General features: G+C 36.9%; 2 protein-coding genes across 2 annotated transcripts in view; both read right to left on the reverse strand.

Annotated features, from left to right (window-relative positions):
• Window positions 1-1,431: 1,431 nt before the first annotated feature.
• LOC149210517 (uncharacterized) lies at window positions 1,432-6,113 on the reverse strand. Its single transcript, XM_089398983.1, has 6 exons — window positions 5,698-6,113; window positions 5,321-5,593; window positions 4,040-5,197; window positions 3,273-3,893; window positions 2,597-3,160; window positions 1,432-2,433 (listed from the first exon to the last, which is right to left on the reverse strand). Exons 1-6 carry the CDS (start codon window positions 5,854-5,856, stop codon window positions 1,432-1,434), a joined length of 3,777 nt encoding a protein of 1,258 aa, XP_089255109.1. The 5' UTR covers window positions 5,857-6,113.
• Window positions 5,866-17,975, reverse strand: part of LOC149210518 (uncharacterized) — a 101,600-nt gene continuing 89,490 nt past the window's right edge. Inside the window, exons 2-5 of the mRNA XM_089394436.1 lie at window positions 7,847-7,960; window positions 7,204-7,517; window positions 6,830-7,008; window positions 5,866-6,722 (exon numbers count right to left, since the gene is read on the reverse strand). Coding sequence (XP_089250562.1) covers window positions 6,127-6,722; window positions 6,830-7,008; window positions 7,204-7,517; window positions 7,847-7,960 — 1,203 coding nt within the window. The 3' untranslated portion in view covers window positions 5,866-6,126. The remainder of the gene's footprint in view (window positions 6,723-6,829; window positions 7,009-7,203; window positions 7,518-7,846; window positions 7,961-17,975) is intronic.

The raw sequence follows: 17,975 nt of genomic DNA on the forward strand, positions 1-17,975 counted from the left end.
AGGTTTGGAAGGGCATTGGTCAAGGGATGTGACAAGGAAATGTCTATCATGGTTTGTTAGTTGAGTATTTTCACTTGTGGTTTTGGAGACATCAATAAACGCTCTTGGTACCAATGGAATATCTAGCTTGTTTGAATTTCCTTGATATTTGAAAATGTATCTATGCAAAAAATTCCAGGTTGTTCCACAAGCTCATTCTAATTTCAATTAGATAGACAAGAATAGAAAGAGAAACTTCTAGACAAGTTACAAACTTATTCATATATGGGTCAAAAATTTAGGTATTTTCACTATAATTACAAGAAACCCTGTAGTATTTGTGGTATCAATGGTATTGGTAATTGTTTAAAAGATTATTTTATAAAATTCAAAATCAATATTAAGAATGAGATACATAACCATGTTGAATGTGTGGCCTCAAGAGAGCTAATAAAATTAGTTGTAAGGAATTTCAACAAAAAGATTCACAATTAGTCGTTAAGTGCATAAAAAGTGAAAATAAATTACTCAATATAAGTCTTCTTTTGTTACTCGTTTAAAAGAGATTATAAATTTATACTTAATTATATATCTCATTTTCAGGTGTACAAAGAATTGAATGGTAAAGCTAGTTAACCATTTGAAAAATGACTTCAAATATTGCAAAAAAGAATTTTTTAGATATAAGTTCTTTGTGTATATTAGTTTCAAAATATATATATATATATATATATATATATGAAATTTTAAGTTAGAGTTTATTTTAACATTATTAAAACAAATATTATATTATGATATTTTTTAATTGAAATATTATTAATTAAAAAACAAAAAATAACGAAAGAAAATAGTCATCAAACAAATTTGAATAATATTAATAAAATATATATATATATATATATATATATATATATATATTATTTAGTACAATATTTAGATATTTCAAGTATATATTATAGTGTGTTTATTTTTTTTACTAAAATGATATACTATTTTTAATTCATATTAAAATATTAATAAATAAAAAATTGTAAATTAAACCATTATAAATATATATTTTATAACTAAACAAATAAATAAAGACCAAAAACTTTAGCTGAAGAATTTTTTAAACATTCATCAAATTTATTAAATTTATTATAAGAAGGGAAAAAAACGCATTATGTAATGTTTCAATGCATTATGTAAATTAGAATTTTTTAACAAAAAAATCCAAAACCTTTAAATAAAAAAATTGAACTTATATTTTAAATTTAAATAAAAATGAGATACATTAAAAAGAAATGAATGATTTCAATTAAAAATGGCGAAATGTCTTTATATATAGAAATATAGTGTTCCACACACAATCAAGATGCATACCCTAAGGCCAAGAAACATTCTAAACGCTAAAACAACTTAAAATGAGGAACGTTACTCTTCAACACTGGTCAGTATTGAATCATCATTGGCTTACCTCAGCTGAGCTGTTGAATCATCATTGGTTGCACTGGATTCTGCTGAGTCATCACTAGCTGAGTTGAGTTGCGTTCTTGCTGAATCATCATTGGTTGCACTGGATTCTGCTGAATCATCGTTAGTTGATGTTTCAAAATTAGGTATGTTACTCTTAGCACTGGCCACAATTGAATCATCATTGGCTAAGTTGGGTCCTTGCTGAATCATCATTGGCTGAGTTCGGTTCTGTTGATTCATCATTGGTCGAGCTAGGCATTGCTGAATCATTATTGGTTGAGCTGGGTTCTGCTGCATCATCATTGGCTGAGCTGGGTTGTGCTGAATCATCATTAGTTGAGCTAGGTTCTGCAGAATCATCATTAATTGATTTGGGTTCTGCCGGATTAAGGGTTGGGCCTCGCTTCCACTATCTACATCATCAATATTGAACAATTTTTCCAATTCAACCAATGTTTCTTTCCGACTTTCTTTACCACCTTTGATGAGTTGTTGGATCAAATTCTTTGCTTTGTCATTTGGAAGCGTTTGAAATAATTTTACAAATTTTTCTCCCCTGGTTGTTATCAAATTTCCATTTTCATCCATAATGACCATCCATAAATAGGCAGGGTGCCTTATATCCCTTAATGTAGTAGAATCTAAAAGCATTTTCATTTCATTCAATTGTTCATACTTATCATTTATTTCTTTCATTCCTTGTTGTAAAATGTAGAAACGTGCCCAAAATCTCATAGCCTCATGCTCAGATAAATCTAGCAAAAACATCTCTTGCATTTCCACTTGTAACATCTTTGGTTGTTCCAAAGGCCAATACCTTTTAACCTTCGTATTTGTGTATTTTACAAAATCATAAACTTTCTTACCAAATTTTGGAATATAAATGATTTCAATGTTATCCTTCAACTCAGTCAACATAATCTTTATAGAATCTGTAAAGTCCTCTGGATCGAAAGTACATAAACAAATAATTTTTTGCTGATGCAGTGCCCTTTTCACCTTTTTCATGATCAACAGTAAAGAAAAAAAATAGTTAAGACTAAAAACCAATAACAGCCATTTTCCTCCTAATTTATACCGCACGAGAATGAATAACGAAGTTAAAACTTGAAATCACTAACATAATTATTTTCCTTCTAACCAAAAACAGATAATTACTGACCTGCTCCGACACCCTATCCAAATGCTTCAGAAGAAACATTAAAGGAGGCATATTCTTAATTTCTTCGACTTCTTTTTCTATTAATTCTTTACTTTTTTCTTCCGTAAAAGGAAAAGCTTCAATCCCCCATGTGTTCACCATAAGCAATAGTCCCATTGGGTTTTGCCCTGCAAATGTCCCGTTGCTTTGCAATATCCTCACATTATTCGGGTACCATCTGTCCAACCCTATTGGCCATCGTTGCCAACCCCTTGACCATGGTTTCCAACCCCTTGGCCGTTCTTCCCAGCACCCTTCAACGAGGAAAAACTTAGTTGCATTTGTCAGCTGCCACGGATTTTGAAGGACCAACCACGGAACTTCTCTTGAAAACTTCTCAGATGCATCCCACCAATTTGTATTGCTCTGCATTATTGGAATTGTTATAATTTCAAAATCAAATATCCCTTTGTCCTTCACCTCAGTATACATCTCCACTAATGACTGAAGAGGAACATGATAAGAGAGGTTGGCCGGCTGGATGTCTAATAAAATGGTTTTCCCTTTCACTTCGTCGACTCCGACCTACAATTTTTATATCAACAAAAACATAATAAAATCAATAGCCAATAAAGGGAATTTGAATTTTTTTGTTTTTAATGAAAAATTATCAACAAAATATAGAGTACTTGAATACCTGCGTTGGCGCACCCTTCTTGAAAAAGGCAAGAGAACTTTCATTTTCTCCACTTTTGAATAGCTCTCTTAGCAACTCAATAGGACTCTCTCGAGGTCTTTCTACCAATTGCTTCAATTTAAGGTACCTTCCGCATTTTTTCAGTATAAATTCCTCCATCGACTCGTCTTCTAAAAGTTCCCAACAAGAAAGGTATTTATCACCTTTTTCGTCATTGACAATCTCCGCGCTCAATGTCAGGAAACCCATGTCAGAGGGCCGCCTGCTAATGTCCGACGTCTCCTCTAGATCTAATGAGAGCAACTTTTGAAACAATGCTTCGGCAATACTGTCAGCAGGAGCATGGCCAAGAACTCTATACAACAATTTCTCAGGCAATTCATTAAAATGGTTGCCAAAATAAACTATTTCGAAATTTGTTTGGATATCATCTATATTCTCCTCAATTGAAGAGAAAAGAAGATCCTTTCGGAAATCCTCTTTGGCAGCATCAAACATAACAAGTAGCGGTGTGTTCAAAGGAAAATCAGATATATGGAATGGCTGTCCTCCTCTACCAGTGAGAATGCTATCAAAATTTGGCTGCAACTGTTTAGCAATATTCTCCTTATTTGATAAACCCTGAAGAAAAAGCTAAAGTGAGTAGAAAGGAAAAATAAAGTATGATTAGCAATTTTTTCCCGCATGATATGTTTTAGGATCTAATAAACATTCAGAGAGTGAACTATAACGTGGGCAAAGAAAACATATTTGAAAATGTTAATCACCTGCCCTGTATGAACTGCAAAAGGCCATGATGGGTCCCATTGTTTTTCAATTTCACCCCATCTCTCCTCCGACAACGGGCTTCCTCCAATCTTCACAATGTGTAATGTTTTCATCTTTACCATGCTGTCCATCCATTTGCCTTCCAACACACGGCAATTACGTACATCTAGAACTTCCAATTTGACGAGGCAATTAATATCTTCAGGGAGCTTCTTTAGCATCTTGCAGTCATTCAGTCTTAGAACTCGCAGTGATGAGAGATCTTTGAAGTCTGTACATAATTCTTCAAGAATCGCGCAATCTTCTAAACTCAAGCGCTCCAAGCATTTGAGTTGGCTGAAACTTTCTGGGAGCTTCCTTAGACTTTCACAACGATCTAGCATTAGGCTTCTTAAATGTGTAAGTTGTCCAAATCGATCTGGAAGTTTCTCTAGATGCTGGCAATCACCCATATCACAGTATGTTAAAGAGGAGAGGTTGCAAAACCCGTCGGGTAGTTCTTTTACCCTGGCAGATAAGCAGATTGTGTTCAACGACTTGGACTGCCCAATGCTTTCAGGAATACTACTTAGTTTCGAACAAGATAGATAAAGCCTATCAAGGGATGTTAACTTTCCTATGCCAGATGGGAGAACTTGTATGCTTTGACTGCTTATGACCAAATCTTTCAAAGATGAAAGTTTCTCAAGACTGTGAGGAAGAGTTTCTAGACTATCACAATTGTCCAAATAAAGTTCTTGCAATGATGTCAGCTTCCCAAGACTGCCGGGAAGCACTTTTAGACTTTCACAGCAGAACAAATAGAGTCTTTGCAATGAAGTAAGATTTCCAAAACTGCCAGGAAGTGCTTCTAGACTTGTACAGTAACCCAACACGAGCATTTGTAGAGAATTCAATGAACCAAAATCTTCTGGCAGGCTCTTCAAACCAGGACAGTATCTCATTTCCAACGTTCTTAAAGATCCAAGCGTTGAAATAGATTCCGGTAATCCCTGCAAACCGTTTACCCCATGTCCCAACTCTTGTCGCAATTTTTTAAACTTTGCATTCTCCAGCCTCAGTACTCGCAAATTCCTGACTTGCTGAAGACAATTGGAAGTGATTTTAAAGGCAGGCGAGTTTAATTCGAACTCGATGTGTCTAAGACTGGAGGGCATCTGCAATTTATGCAATGATTCATATATGAAAATAATAAGTCAAATCATTAAAGGTAATAAAAACTGCGGATGATACCGTTCTAAGATATTCGAAGAAAATTGGGAACTTTGAAGTGAACTTGCCTGACTTAGATCTGGTAAATCTTCTGGTTTGTAACATAAATGTCTCAATTCCTTGAACCCCTTTAACTTTGATAAATCAAAAGGAAGTCGGGAAACGTTCGCGCTGAAAAGAACCAGCTTTTCAAATACTCTTGTACATTTGCCCTCCACGAGTGTGAAGGGTCCGAGTGCTAGAACTCTTAAAGATCCAGACATTAAGTCCAGCTTTTTTGCGGGTATTTTCACTGCATCTCTGTTGTCGCTCGACCATATGCATTTGATTTTTCGAAGGTCCTACATTATTAATCGATATTATTGAGTCGATCATAAGAATCAAGATAGACATATTGTGAAACAAAAGCGTGTATGATATACTTTTTAGTTGAAAGATTACGTACCTCATCTTCTTTGTCTAACAACTCTTTTATTTGAGTTGCACTGGTCAATCTGAATCTTTCTGCCTCTGCCTTCTGGAGACCAATTGCCAAGATGACATCGTGTACCCTTGCAGTCTTTTTTGTTACGTCTTGGGTGACCAGCGCTCTTTTTTCTAGCATTTTCAGTTGCGACTCTCCCACAATATCTGAAAGTTCTTCCCAGTCCCAGTCTCGAAACAACAAACAAATATCGAGAAATGGATCTTTCAACTTCTCGTCAAGTTTGTCGTAGGCAAAGACGTAATCTATATCGTTCCCTATTTCACCCTTCCAGTTGTTTCTGCTGTCTTCCAACACTGCACTATAAGCTTGTTGTACATTTTCTTCCGAACTGATGAATCCTGCCACCACCTTCAGAAGCTTCGGGACTCCTCCACATATCTTGACTATCTACTTCAACTGGTTAGGAGGTAGTTGCTTCTCACTATCATCATCCATTGTTTTCTTGAAAAGATGCAATGCCTCTTCTTCCGGAAGGCTTTCAATAGAGTAGAATTCTGGTTTTACTCCACTTATTCTCACTGCATCTTTCTCCCTTGCAGTGAGAAGCAACCTCAATTTTCTCGCCTTCCCCATACTGTTAGGAAGAAGCTGTTCAAGTGCATGTCGGCCGTGTTCGACTTTTTCTGGAAGCAAAACATTGTCTATATAAATAAAAACTATCTCGTTCTCTAAAATGCTCTCAATTTGTTGTTGTCCTTCCTCGTACCTCTGGAACTCTTTTGGCTCTTCTCCCATTTTCAAAGCTTTTATTATGAATTTTTGTAACTCTACTATATTTGGAGTTGATGCTATAGTATCAAACAATCTAACATAAGAATATTTATATCCTTCTCTGTTTGCATCAAACAGCCGTGCAAACACAGCATCGGCAAGGGTAGTCTTTCCCATGCCACCAAAGCCATGCACGATTACTGCTACAGCATTTTTGTCACTTCCCATTTCTAGCCGTTCAATAACTTTTCTCAATGGATCTTCGATGCCAACTGTTGTAACAATTTTTGAAGGCAAAAAAAAGATCACAAACTTCGATATACTCCACTACAATAAAAATATTTAAAATAACATTTTTGCACAAATTATCACAATTTACCTGCGCCTTTAGGATATTTTGGATATTTTAGCTCTTGGCCTTTTCGTAGACGCATATCGATCTGGTTAGTTACATCGAATTGACATAAACCCATTTCAGCCTGCATATGGGTGTGCGTATCCGCTAACCTTTTCTGAAAATTAGCCAGCGCTTCTTCGTTCACAGTAGTGGAGATAAACCTGCATTAACAAAATTTCTTTACAAAGCATATTTCATAAAAGGGCTCTATGTCCCACATAAATCACAGACTAAAGAAGTATGTAAATTTATTTGAATTGGACGAGGAGCTGGTTCCCACGATCTAGACGACACTGGAATTCAGAATCCATTTACCCAGTGTTAATAATACTAAAGTGTGTTGAGTGAGTAGTCACCTGGATAATTTTGAAGCACCAACTTGAGTGCAACAATCGATAGAGGCTTCAACTATCAACGTTGTTGCTTCTCTGATTGAAGCCTCCATCCCCTTCTTCAACATAAGCCGTTGTTGGAGTTGTTGAACATGGTCGGCCAATATTTTCATCTGCTTCAATAGGTACAGACAGGCTTCTTTATTCGCAGAGACTGCTTCGTGTCGCTCCAAAATAGATGCCGCTACAAGAAAGCCTGTGGTAACCATGTGTGCCATTCCCATGCCGTTGAAAAAGCCCATAAGGAATTTCTTGCCGTCCACTGTTACAATATCTTTCTGAATACCAACAGAGAAAAGCCAGAGCACTTATGATGATTGAATATAAAGAAGGGTGAATATTGGCAAACATCAAATTCTTTATCTATCCCTTTTATTTCACCATTTCTCTGTTTCATAGCAACAAAACTCAAATTCGAATTCGAATCTATCCCTTTTATCTCACAATTTTTCCATTACTTATCTATCTATCCCTTTCTCTATTTCTCCAATCTATCCCATTTATCCCAGTAGTTATTCTTCGCACAAGGATTGATCCGGAGCATTACTTCATTCATTGCCTCTTAAGCCTTTCCACTTAAAAAAATAAATTAATCTTTAATACGTACCACCGCATTGACTCCTTCAGAGACCACTTCTTTCAATCTCAAAAAGTTTTTTGAAGCGAGACAGGAACCCACAACCGCCTTTGGCATTGACGGGTTCTCTCCCTTCTTTTTCTCCTGTACCAAAAATAGAAGAAATGAAAACTAATCCTCTTACATGTTTAATGTAACAACATAATAAAAATATGATTTATAATAAAAATAACATAATAATAATAATAAGTAGAAATATAATTTATTAAGCTAAATTTAAATTTTCTAAGCTAAATTTAAATTCAAATATTAATAAATAGAAATTATCTAAACCAAACTTAAATTCAAATATGGATCACTGCCATTATAGTCCCAACATTAATATGGATGGATGTTATTATAATCTCAACATTAATATTAATAATTTATAAAGTCGGTTGTATTGTTTTTTTAAGTTTTCAAATAATTAGGGAGATAGACCCTTTTTTTCATCAGTCGATCTCTAATTTTCGTCTACCTTTTTCATCCTTTGATGATATATGTCTCGTAGTGTGAGAAAGACATATGTCCCTATCTTTGGCTGTGAAGCATCCTCCATATTGCATGATCGTTGTATCCACAGATTTCTACGCCAATAGAACACAAGTTGTTCGAATTTTCGAGGACAAGAGCTGAAGACCGCCAACTGGGAACACTAAAACCACTAGCTACGAGCAGAAAATCGCCTAGTAGAAGCTTATCTTCTTCTTTAACAGTGAGTATGACCCGCCCCAAGTAAATATCTCTCCAGATAGTTCCACATGGCGTGATTTCTATGAACATATGCCGAGACGTCCTTATCGGTTGCCTACTACAAAATGGCCAGCACGATCACTAGCAGGAGGGAAATTTCAGTTGTGCAAAAGGAAAGAAACAAGAAAATTGTGACAAAAATTCAAGATCTAGAAACCTTATTTTCTTTATGAGCACTCATGGTGCAAGAGCGCTTCATATCGAAATTATGAGATTTATCTTCATCTTCTACTTCTTTTTCTGTTTCTTCAGCCTATTTGACGACCTCTTCGGCTTCCTTGGACAACATGACAGACAACGTCAATTCTTCATGGGGTTTCTTGCCTCCACTGAGACCCCATGGCAGCCCTCTCTTCCACATGAAATCTATCAAAGATAGCCTTCCCTCTCGCAAGTAAGTCAACAGGCGACAATTTATTAATTAAGAAAATTGCTTCATTTGCATTTCGAACAGGGGATGTTGCAATATTTTACTAATTTTAGTTGTTTGTTTGAGTAATTTGCAGGAGGGGTTTGTCCAAAATTTTTCAGCAGCAAGTCGTAATCATTCATGTGTCTAGCAAATGTGAAATGTGTGGAAGACCTCGCCAAGCCAGTGAAAAATCTCAAGGGCTCCCGTAGCTGGGAACTCACAGTAAAATCATCATATAATAATCAAAGAAGTCGAATGTCAATATTCTCAGCAGGCTCAAACGAATCCATGAAAATACCTCGAAAGAATTCCCATAGATCGAAGATGGGCAAGAAAAATGGTCGTTTAATTCCCACAAAACTAGACAACCTATGGTTATCACTTCCCAAATAAATAATATACAGTAGACAATACAGAAATTTACAGATCCATACCCAACATATAGTGTTGAAAGTTGTACATAGGGCCCACCCCTGCACAACCACTTTTTGGTCAATTGTAAATCAGGGAAGATTTGAACGGAAAACCTTTTCATTTCCACAAAAGAGGCAAAGCAATGATAAGGTAATCTCATTTAGCTCATTACATAATAGTTTTTAAGGTGATTCCATTTAACTCGTTTAATATTTTTGGGCTCAGACTGGCTCTCAAGTCTAGTATGGTAGAGATGTTTTAATGTAATGTAATATCCTACAAACATTTTAACTTGTCAAAATAAAATAAAATAAACAAAAATAATTAATAATTATAGTTATAATTATCAATAAAACATTTTGATTGGGTCAAATTACATGAAAATAAAAATAAATATTATAATAATAATAATAATCATTAAATTAATAATTATATTAATAATTAATTATAATTAATAATTAAATTAACTTAGATTTATTTAACTATGGATTTACCAAAAGTCTAGAGAAATTGAATCTCTTAATATGCAAACCTCTTATTTTAAGAAGAAATTGAAATTGGAAAATAAATTAGTATTATATCATAATATGAATTATTTAAAAAAATAAAATTATATATATATAATTTTCAAATATATTTAGGCATATAGGCTTTTCTTTTGAATCAATTGACCTCTGATTTTCGTCTACACTTCTTGTGTTTGTCTGACATATGTGCATAGATTTTTACGCACCCTTCTTCTCTCCACTTGTAGTGCGCACCATATTTACGTCAGAGTCTTTTATGCTGAAGTTCCAAGAGAGTCAGTTTGAATTCTTCATGGCGTTTATGGCACTGAACATGAGTTTTATGGTGCACAGTCACATGAGGAAGACTATGTTGATGGCAGCGATTGTCAATTCTGGTCTCCTCCGATTTTACTACATATACAAGACATCTCGAGTGCATCTTAAATAAACTCGTGCGTAGTTTTTGTTGTCGAATTGTGGTTGCTTTTCTCAACGCTTATCTGAGAAATTATTCTGCAACTTTCAATGACCTTCTCATTCATCCCTCGCATGCCCCAGTAAAGCTTGAGTGCCCGCATTCTTTTGTCCTGAAAGTTGAACATAAGTTAGAAGAATCTATGTTGCGTCAAATAGTTTAGTTCATCTCTTCCATTCAAGCATGACCATGTGGCTTGCCCATATCCATCTCTTGCAATTGTTGTGGGGCTTCTCTATCTCAAAAGACTTGCAATATCACAGTAGATAGCCCTACATTTTTATTTAAATTTGAAACTGGATTTGATTTATTTCACACATGTCTATTCTTCTATACCTCTATGTTATTTTATAAACAAGAAAAACATTACACATATTACGAGAGAAAGATTACAAATGGCATCCCTAGGTCTGTAGGTTTTAACCCCATACATAAATTACCTGCATACGAATTCTAAAACACAAAAAATAAACAATAGCAAGAGCATAACACATAAAACAAATATACACAAAGATTTTCCTCTGGATCCCAAAACTGGGACTACCATATTGATTTTTCATTATGTTACTTTCAATGTTACAATACATATATATACATGCCGAAGCATCCAATACCATGGACCGAAAACCATCGCGCCCAAAACCATGTGCGAAAAACATGTACAAAACCACAGGTAGGTTCGTCCCACCTAATATAGGGTACAAAAAAAATTCCCCAGGGGGCTGCCCCGAACCCCATAGAGGGGGGCTAACCTCCCCCATCAAACCCCCTGTGATCCCTTGCTATGCAATCGGCGCAACAAAGGGGGGGCTCCGCCACCCTTATAACCCCCCAGTTAACTAGGCCATCCAGTCATGGAAATAATATAACACAACCCAACATTCTCTCACTTGTTGTTTTCTTTCCATAGGGGGCCACAAGAGAGCTTAGTCATTTATCTAACCCTGCAACACCCATTGTTTCTCTATACCAAGAGAACTTCTTAGAGCTCATATATTTTGTCAATGCATTTGCAGTATTCTTCAAAGTGTCCACCTTTACCAGTAACACCATTTTGTCTTCTATCATATCCCTCACAAAGTGATATTGAACATCAATGTGCTTTGTCTTTGAATGGTAAGCATGATTCTTTCCCAAGAAAATTGCACTTTGGCTAACACAGTCTATATTTATAGCTCCCTGTACTAACTCCATACTTGAACACAATCTCTGCACCCAAACTGCTTCCTTTCTTGCATGAGTGGCTTCCATGTATTCGGCTTCTATAGTTGATAGTGTCACTACAGATTGTTTCTTACTCATCCAACTGACTGCACCTCCAAATAGGTTAAACACATACCCACTTGTAGATCTTCTCTGATCCAGATCTCCAGCCCAGTCTACATCAACAAAGCCACGAATATCCAAAACTCTCTCCAATCCTGGTCTTCCTTGGTAGCACAAACCATAATCACTAGTGCCATGCAAATACCTGAAGACCCGCTTCACTGTTGTCCAATGATCCTTCCCTGGTTTTGACATAAACCTGCTCAATACTCCCACTGCATGTGCAATGTCTCATCTAGTATGGACCATCGCATACATCAGGCTACCTACTGCACTTTCATATGGAACACGGGAAATGTCCTCTTCCTCTTCTTGTTTCTTGGGACACTGTTCAACAGATAACTTTACACCTATAGGAATAGGAACCTTCACCGGTTTACTATCCTGCATGTTAAACCTTTGTAGTATGTTATGGACCATCGCATACATCAGGCTACCTACTGCACTTTCATATGGAACACGGGAAATGTCCTCTTCCTCTTCTTGTTTCTTGGGACACTGTTCAACAGATAACTTTACACCTATAGGAATAGGAACCTTCACCGGTTTACTATCCTGCATGTTAAACCTCTGTAGTATGTTCTCGACATACTTCCTCTGGTTTAACCAAAGCTTCCTCTTTGCCCGATATCTTTTAGTTTCCATGCCCAAAATATAGTTTGCAGCACCAAGATCTTTCATGTCGAATTTGGAAGACAATTGGGTCTTCAAATCCTGGATAATTTCTTTGTCATTTCCAACCAACAACATATCATCCACATATAAGACCAGATAAATAACACAGTCACCAATTAATTTAAAATACACATAGTGATCTGCTTTGCTTCTGGTGAAGCCAAGTCCCCGTATAAATGTATCAAATTTCTGATACCACATCCTTGGTGACTGTTTTAACCCATACAAAGACTGATTTAACTTGCATACCAGTTCTTTCTTACCCTTCACCAAAAAGCCTTCAGGTTGCTTCATGTAGATCTCTTCTTCTAAATCCTCGTGAAGAAATGTTGTCTTCACATCCATCTGTTCTACCTCAAAATCAAAAGCAGCCACAACAGATAAAAGTAATCTGATAGAAGCTGCCTTGGCAACACGTAAAAAAATATCACCAAAATCAATTCCCAGCACCTGGGAATAACCTTTTTCTACCAACCGAGCTTTGTATTTCTCCACCTTTCCTTCTACATTTGTCTTTTTCTTGAACACCCATTTGTTGCCAATGGATTTCCTTCCAGCCGGCAACTCCACCAGATCCCAAACCTTATTTTTGTGCAAAGATGTCATTTCATCAACCATGGCCTCTTTCCAAAGTTTTCCATCCTTTGAATCTAGTGCTTCCTTCACAGTTATGGGATCATCATCAATAATAGATAAAGAAAAATTTGAACAGAAAGCAGATGGACTATACCTTTCTCGCTGCCTTCTTTCTCAAATTGATCTTCTCACAACTGGAGTTTGTGGCTCTTCATCTTCTAATTCCTCTTTTGCTGTAGAGTCTGATTCATCCTCCTTAAGCTCAAACTCTATCCTTTCAGGTTCCTTTGGTTGTAATTCACGTTTAATAACATATTTCACCTCTATGAACACCACATCTCGGCTATACACAACCTTCCTTGTTACTGGGTTCCAAAGCTTATAACCCTTTAAACCATCCCTATACCTAATAAAGATGCACTTTTCAGATTTACTATCCAAGTTTGTTCTTTTCTCCTTTGGAACATGTACATATGCATCACATCCAAATACCCTCAGATGTGAAAGAGTGGGTTTCTTACCAGTCCATACCTCTTGTGGAGTATTATCCTCCAATTCTAATGAAGGTGATCTATTGACCAGGCAACATGATGTCTCCACTACCTCTGTCCAGAATTCCTGTCCTAACCCGGCACCCATTGAACATGGTTCTTGCCCTTTGCATCAACGTCTTTTTCATTCTTTCTGCAACTCCATTTTTCTCAGGTGTGTATGGAGTATTCTTCTGTCGTGCTATACCACACTTCTTACAAAATTATTCAAATTCCTTCTTGTAAAAATCTCCACCATTATCTGTCCTCAGCACCTTTATCTTCTTTTCTATCTGGTTTTCCACCAGAGCCTTAAATTCTTTAAACTTGTCAAAGACTTCAGATTTCTTCTTAAGGAAATATATCCATGTATTCCTTGAGAAGTCATCTATAAATGACACATAGTACAAAACTTACTCAGTGATGGAACCTTCACAGGTCCAAACACATCATTGTGCACAAGCTCTAATATCTGTTTCGTCCACTTACCACCAAGGGGGAAACTCACCCGATTCTGCTTCCCATATACACAATTTTCACAGAAATTAAAACCTAGAGATCTATTAGTCATACATTCTACCATACCTTTACCATGAAGTATTCAAAGGCCCTTCTCTCCAATATGTCCAAGCCTTTGATGCCATAGCATGGTCTTTTCTCCAGAGACCACTAGATTTTTTTCTCCACTTTCAGGAACCACGAAATTGTTGCACCCATCAACAACAATTTTACCTTGCATCTTGTACAGAGTTCCAATCTAAACTCCCCACATCAATACTAGTGCTCCCCGAACCATCTTGTAGGTATCCTTCTTGAACATTGTTTTTACACCTGCATCATCTAGCTTGCTTATAGAAATAAGGTTTCTGGCCAATGGAGGAATATGTAGAACACCAGGAAGCGTTCTAATCCTTCCACCTTGCAAATTCAACTTAACTTTTCCACGACCAACGATTTTAGCCTTCCTTTCATCCCCCAAGAAGACATCACCACCATCATATTTCTCATACTCGCAGAACCACTCTCTATGGGGAGTGAAGTGAAAGGATGCACCTGAGTCAATCAACCATGCCTCATGATCTACATGTGTACTTGAAGAAACCAAGTACACATCTCCACCTTCATCTGAGGTGGTTTTTGCCTCTGCAAAAGGAGCATCATCAAATCCCTTTCCTTTGTCAGGAGCTTTAGATTTACAATCCCCTTTGTAGTTCCCTTCCTTTCCGCATTTCCAGCACACCTTTACAGGTTTTCCTAGAGATTTAGATCTCCCACTAAATGAATTATTTTTGTTTATGTTCTGGGACATTCCTCGTACAAACAAGGCATCACCATTTTGGCTCTCCATATTTTTCCATCTCATCTCCTCCGTGAGTGAGGATGAGACTATTTCATCAAACTGCAAGGCAGTTGCATTGCTACCTATTGCAATAACCAGACTATCCCACGAATCTGATAGAGAACACAACAAACTGATACACTTATCTTCATCTGAAATTTTAATATCAACAGATAATAATTGACTTACCACAATATTAAATGTGTTCAGATGCTCTGTCACTAAGTCTCCATCTTTCATCCTCAGGTTATATATCTTTTTCCGTAGGAATAGTTTATTCACCAGAGACTTATATTGGTACAAAGTCCCTAACTTGTCCCACAAAACCTTCGTCGTAGCATCCCCTGGTACATTCAATAATACTGAATCTGAGACACACGATCGTATTGTGCTCTTTGCCTTCTGATCCAACTTCTTCCATTCTTCATCGGACACTCCTGTTGGTTTAGTACCAAGATCTACTGCGATCCACTAATCTTTGTCCACCAACAGATCCTCCATCTTGAGTTTCCACAACTCAAAACTTTGACCATTAAATTTCTCGATCTCTATCTTTCCATTGCTTGCCATCTTCTTTCACCACCAGAATCGATCTCGCATATCTCCCACTAAACAGGGTCTACCATAGGCCTGAGCGAAACCCCTCAGCAACAAAGGCGTTCCCTTGAAGCCAAAACAGCTCTGATACCAAATGTAGGTTTTTAACCCCGTACATAAATTACCTGCATACAAATTCTAAAACACAGAAAATAAACAATAGCGAGAGCATAACACATAAAACAAATATACACAGAGATTTTCCCCTAGATCCCAAAACCAGGACTACCAGATTGATTTTTCATTATCTTACTTTCAATGTTACAATACATATATATACATGTCGAAGCATCCAATACCATGGACCGAAAAACATCACGTCCAAAATCATGTGTGAAAACCATGCACAAAACCATAGGAAGATTCGCCCCACCTCATATAGGGTTCAAAAAAAATTTCCTCGGTGCGTTGCCCTGAACCCTGTAGAGGGGGGCTAACCTCCCCCATCAAACCCCCTGTGACCCCCCCACTGTGCGATCGGCACAACGAAGGGGGGCCTCCGCCCCCCCTCTAACCCCTCGGTTAACTAGTGCAACTAGTCATGGAAATAATATAACACAACCCAACATTCTCCCACTTGTTGTTTTCTTTCCGTAGAGGGCCACAAGAGAGCTTAGTCATTTATCTAGCCCTACAACAACCATTGGTTCTCTACACCAAGAGAACTTCTCAGAGCTCATAGGTTTTGTCAATGCATCTGAAGTATTCTTCAAAGTGTCCACCTTTACCAGCAACACCTTTTTGTCTTCTATCATATCCCTCACAAAGTGATACTGAACATCAATGTGTTGTGTCTTTGAATGGTACGTAGGATTCTTTGCCAAGAAAATTGCACTTTGGATATCACAGTTTGTTCTTATAACTCCATGTACTAACCCCATACTTAAACATAACCTCTACAACCAGACTGCTTCCTTGCTTACATGAGTGGCTGTCATGTATTCTGCCTCTGTAGTTGATAGTGCCACTACAAATTGTTTCTTACTCATCCAACTGACTGCACCTCCAAATAGGTTAAACACATACCCACTTGTAGATCTTCTCTAATCCAGATCTTCAACCCAAGCTACATCAACAAAGCCACGAATATCCAAAACTCTGTCCAATCCTGGTCTTCCTTGGTAGCACAAACTATAATCACTAGTGCCACACAAATACCTGAAGACCCGCTTCACTGCTGTCCAATGCTCCTTCCTTAGTTTTGACATAAACCTACTCAATACTCCCACTGCATGTGCAATGTCTGATCTAGTACATACCATAACATACATCAGGCTACCAACTGCACTTTTATATGTAACACGAGACATGTCCTCTTCCTCTTCTTATGTCTTGGGACACTGTTCAGCAGATGAATTTACACCTACAGGATTAGGAACCTTCACTGGTTTACTATCCTGCATATTAAACCTCTGCAGTATTGTCTCTACATACTTCCTCAGGTTTAACTAGAGCTTCCTCTTTGCCTGATCTCTTTTAATTTCCATGCCCAAAATATAGTTTGCAGCACCAAGATCTTTCATGTTGAATTTGGAGGACAATTGGTCTTCTAATCTTGGATAATTTTTTTGTTATTTCCAACCAGCAACATATCATCCACATACAAGACCAGGTAAATAACACAGTCACCAATTAATTTAAAACACACACATTGATTTTATTTGCTTCTAGTGAATGCAAGTCCCCGTATAAATGTACCAAATTTCTAATACCACATCCTTGGTGAATGTTTTAACCCATACAGAGACTTCTTTAACTTGCATACCAGTTTTGTCTTACCCTTCACTGCAAATCCTTCAGGTTGCTTCATGTAGATCTCTTCTTCCAGATCCCAGTGAAGAAATGTTGTCTTCACATCCATATGTTCTACCTCAAAATCAAAAGCAACAACAACAGATAAAAGTAATCTAATAGAATCTACCTTGGCAATAGGAGAAAAAATATCACCAAAATCAATTCCCAGCACCTGGGAATAACCTTTTGCTACCAACCGATATTTGTATTTCTCCACCTTTCTTTTTGCATTTGTCTTCTTCTTGAACAACCATTCTCTGCTCAATAATAACAAAAAAAAGATACAAAACCTCTCTAGTCATAAATACAATCAACAACATGCCAAGACACTCTCTCCCTACTCAACAATGCATCTAACTATGAACCTGAGCAACAACAATAACTTTGCTCAAAACCCAACAACACTCAATTACACTCTTTTCTCATCAATAGCATCAAACCCTAGCAGCAGCTTACATCTCACTACATCAAAAATAGTAGTAATACATACACATGACAATAACAATATACTCTCAAGACAATAGTGTCATCTGCAACACTTTGTCCTCATACTCACTCAGCCATACAAACACTTTCACCCTTGCACATAACAATTAGATTAGTGTTTCATTGGATCAGACTACTTCAAGCTGATAATGATCTTTGCTCAAACATATTCAATAGCTATAATCACACTTCCATTTCCACTAAATGATACATATGCATTCGATCTCAATACAC

This window comes from Pinus tabuliformis, chromosome 1_2 (assembly GCF_031772625.1).
Source record: "Pinus tabuliformis cultivar Carrire ecotype Pingquan chromosome 1_2, CPIR1, whole genome shotgun sequence".
Lineage (NCBI taxonomy): Eukaryota > Viridiplantae > Streptophyta > Pinopsida > Pinales > Pinaceae > Pinus > Pinus tabuliformis.